Source organism: Quercus robur, chromosome 8, assembly GCF_932294415.1.
Source record: "Quercus robur chromosome 8, dhQueRobu3.1, whole genome shotgun sequence".
Classification (NCBI taxonomy): domain Eukaryota; kingdom Viridiplantae; phylum Streptophyta; class Magnoliopsida; order Fagales; family Fagaceae; genus Quercus; species Quercus robur.
Window position 1 is genome coordinate 42,821,616 of NC_065541.1, and position 4,222 is coordinate 42,825,837.

Below are 4,222 nucleotides of genomic sequence, written 5' to 3' on the forward strand. Positions count from 1 at the left end.
AAATCAATTGGGATTTCTTTTTTTTTTTTGAATTAATTATGCACAATTTGAGCTTTTGGGTTCATATTTTATTGTGGGTTTTTACAAATTTCCCCAAATATTGTACCCAGTGGGGTTGGTTAAGCGGTTCGGCGTTTGGTCTCAGAGTGTTTGTACTTGGCTCGACTAGGTGTGCTCCCTAGTTCGAGTTCTGCTACCTGCACTTTGAAAAGAATCCCTGGGCCAGTGCTTTACCCCTTCGTGGACCGACCCGACACGAACAGTGATTAGTCTCTGGTTGAAAGTTTTGAGATTATACTGTGTGAAACCAATATTGTACCCTTTAAAGGAACAATGCGGTATGATTTGTACAGATAATGCTAGTTCTGAATTATAATCGTTTCAAAAGTTTTATAAAGTGGTATAATCCCTTTTCTCAACGCCTTGGGGACAAAGTATACTAGTAAAGTGGTAATTGCTAGCTTCTCAAATCTGCAATAAATTGGACGCGATATATTGGATTTAAATAATGGACAAAATTCCAGTTAAGATTGAGATCCACTAATAATGTTTCCTTGATATTATATCATTAGTTCAAAGAATAAATTCTATTCTGAGACTACAATCGCGCATTATTACTGACTAATTATTACGATTTCTTTTGCTCTGTCTCACTCAATTTCCTAAAAAATTGTGTTCACAGACTTTAGAAAAAGTGAACTCATAGTAATAAAAACTTCTTTCCTTTTTTTGTTTTTTTGAAGAGAAATCCCTTTTCATTTTGTAATTCTGAGATACACTAATCCAGGATCATAAAGCTCTAATTACTCCCTACTAAAGACAATTTATCTCTTTTTTGGGTACTTCGGAATGTATTAACCGAATGCTCAACTTATTTTTGCTTCTTTCTTGGCTTTTATTAGATATGATAAGGGAAAACCTGCCGACGTTTATAAGGCTTTAATTGTTTGATAAGCTAATTCTGATATCCCCACATGCTTCAAATGATTATGAGGCCAAAATTCATTTCTTGCCAAAATCACCAATAGCAAATGACAAAAAATGAGACACAAAATTATCAAGAAAAAAAGTAAACTTGATATTCAAACGTTAGTGAAGGAATGAGCGGTTACAACATAAAAACAACTTAGAGAGAATTTGATTCTTTTCCCTCCTTAATGAGAGAGAAAAGAAAAAAGAAAAAAAAAGAAAAAACCATTACTACATTCCTAACTAGTTTACACAGCAAGGACGAACTAGCAGATAGGTCCATCACTCTCTAGGTAAATAAAATTAAAAAAAAAAAGGAGAAAACACTTTTGCCTTTGATTATTACAAAAATTGTTGGAAAATTAAGCGTCCATTGGAGGAGCAAGGTTAAGATCAAGGTTAAGAACTTCTTTTCTTGGCTTGTAATCAACGACCCATGATGAATCTGAGTCGCTCTGGGTCTGGGCCCCACCTACAATTCCGGAATTGAACTCAACCGGACTCGGGTCGAACCGGAGAGGGTAACTCTGAGCCACAAACTCGGGCCTCACCATCGGGTCGAAAAACAAAACCGGCCGCGCGTGGACAGGAAAACCACCCACCACTCCAGCACACGCGCCGACATACGGCTGCTGATTAAGAAACGGAAACCGACCGACAACGACGCCACTCTCAGCGCCACTCTCCCTGCGGCGCGTGGCATCACGAGCCGGCGCATCAGGGCTGGACGACTCCACGGTGCTGCTCTCGCTGGGGCTGTGGTTAATGGGCAAGTCCTCGTTGGGCAGATGGAAGTTGGTCTTGGCCTTGGCACCACGGAATTCCCTGGCGGCGGCGTCGTAAGCACGCGCCGCTTCCTCGGCGGTGTCGAAGGTGCCGAGCCAGACCCTGCTCTTCTTGCCGGGATCTCGGATTTCGGCGGCGTACCGGCCCCACGGCCTCTTCCTCACTCCCCTATAATGCATCTCTTTCTCGTTACTTGCCTTTCCAATACTGCTCCCCTTTTTAACTCCAAGTTGTTTTTCTTTGATAGCCATTATAATTGAGTATAAGATCAGTTTAACAAACACAAAAGGATACAATAAAAAATGAATTGAGTTTTTTGAGCTTAGGGAAAAAATGGATGAGGTGGGGGGTTGTATTTATAGTAGGAGAAGGTTGTTGTGTTTGTGTGTAATATATGTGTTGGGTGTTCCTGTGTATCTAGAAGTATCAATCAGGAATCAGCCATGTAATTAAGGAAATTATATTTAATATTTTAATATACAGTAATATTTAAAGAAAGTAGAGAGAGAGGGGCGCAGTCAACGAGGGGTTTGACTGAGAAAGAGGCGCCGCCCAAGAGTGGGGTGAGATTTATGATGATGTCGTCTAGGGGTTACGTGGCACGCGGGAATTTCGGGGCAAGCGGCGAGGAGTTCATGTGTGCCGGCTTTTTGCCTAGAAGCCGCTGTTACGGCTCCCCTTTTTCTCCATTGCTCTTCCACGCTTTTGCTTTAGAGCGTATGTCCCAGTCTCCCCTCCTTTTCAAAAAAACTCTTCTACTACCACTTTGCTTGGAATATTTTTATCTAAGGCTTCACACGGATAGATCATAGAATATGCATCTGATTCCTACTTTTTCTCAAGTCTTGTGGATACAAAATTAAACACATGATACAATGAATTTATTTATCATCCTAATTGCAGAGGAAATGATGTCGGTGAAGCCAATTTTTTTTTATTAATTATTTTAGGAAAATAGTTTATTTCTGGAAGGATTTTTGCAAAAGTAATAAGAGTTAACTTTTATCAAGAAACTCTGTTTTTATGAAAATAAATAAATAAATAAATGATAGGTCCACAACACTTTCGGAATAATTTGTAGCTGGTAGATTATTATTGGTGATTGAAAGTAACATTGGTGGTGAACTCAAATTATAATCAATAAAAGACTACCACTTAAGACTTGTGAAAATGTTATGGACTTAGCATTACTAATAAACAAAAACTTTCATACCTTTTGAAAAAGAGAAATATTAGGTACACAATATTTGTGAGTTCCAATTAGTTCAACTGATAAAGTCTTTGATGATTGAATAAGAGATTTAAGATTCAATCATTGCTTATATCAAAAATCGATTGGTGTCTTGATATTATATAGAGCTATCATTAGAAGTAGACGCCATAAGTTGAAACTCTCTAAAAAAAAAAAAGGTACACAATATTTTCACAATAGATCCTATGTAGTAAATTATTAGTAATAGGTAAAAAAGTGATATCAGTGGTAAATCCAAATGAAAATCACTAATAGTTTACCTAAAATTTGTTGTGAAAATATTATGTATGTAGCACATTAGCACTTCTCTTTGAAAAATTATAGTGATAATTATATATTTTAAAAATGACTTAGTTTGTGTTCTGATAGGGTCGTTTTCATCATCTTCAAATTTGGCTAACACCCTAGAGTCATTAGGTACTCATAGCCTAGTAAGGATTAAAAGCATCGTCAAGCCTAAAGGAAAATTGGCCTTCATATATCTGGTAAAGCAACAGTCAACTGTATGCCCGTTTGGTACGTCATGTGACAGAGAAGGAACCCCGATAGACAACCCCTAATTCTTAGCTCCACACAATTTGTGTGTCCTCCATTCTAGTGTCTTCATATGGAAAGAACTTGTGTACTATGGCCAAAGATTCTTCTACATATTCATATCCTCCAAACATGGGAAGTTATGCCTCGAGGATCTCAAAGCATTAACTTCATATTTTCCCCATAAGGAAAGACCCTACATTCACATATATTGGTTAGCTCTATACCATTATATAAGCATCAAGCCACTCCCTTTACTAGGTATGTAGAATTTCCTAACTTTCATACTTTTAAAGTTGCTAGAGATCATTTAGTCACTGACTTAATTTTTTGAGAGTTTTTAATCGGCATCCCACCGATGTTGTCTATAGGTTCACATTTTGTTCTTCAGGTACCTTCAGTCACTATGCGTATGGATGATTGACTTACTGACAATTTTGTGCATTATCATGTTCAATGCTCCTATGCACTTGATATATTAAGATTTGATACACTATGAAAAGTATGCATATATTATAATCCTAACAGGTTCAGTGAAGCATCGGACCTAATTTTTGCTCTTTAATTTTTTTTTTTTTTTTTATAAAAAAAGACAACTCTTCTTAATTGTCTTAATTTTTAATCAAAATTACATACTTTAAAGAAGAGAAATCTAGAATTTTGAAAATCAGGAGCCTTATA

General features: G+C 37.0%; 1 protein-coding gene across 1 annotated transcript; it reads right to left on the reverse strand.

Annotated features, from left to right (window-relative positions):
* Nucleotides 1-1,054: 1,054 nt before the first annotated feature.
* On the reverse strand, nt 1,055-2,105 carry LOC126695582 (ethylene-responsive transcription factor 4). Its single transcript, XM_050392396.1, has one exon. It carries the CDS (start codon nt 2,004-2,006, stop codon nt 1,332-1,334), a length of 675 nt encoding a protein of 224 aa, XP_050248353.1. The 5' UTR covers nt 2,007-2,105; the 3' UTR covers nt 1,055-1,331.
* Nucleotides 2,106-4,222: the final 2,117 nt, after the last annotated feature.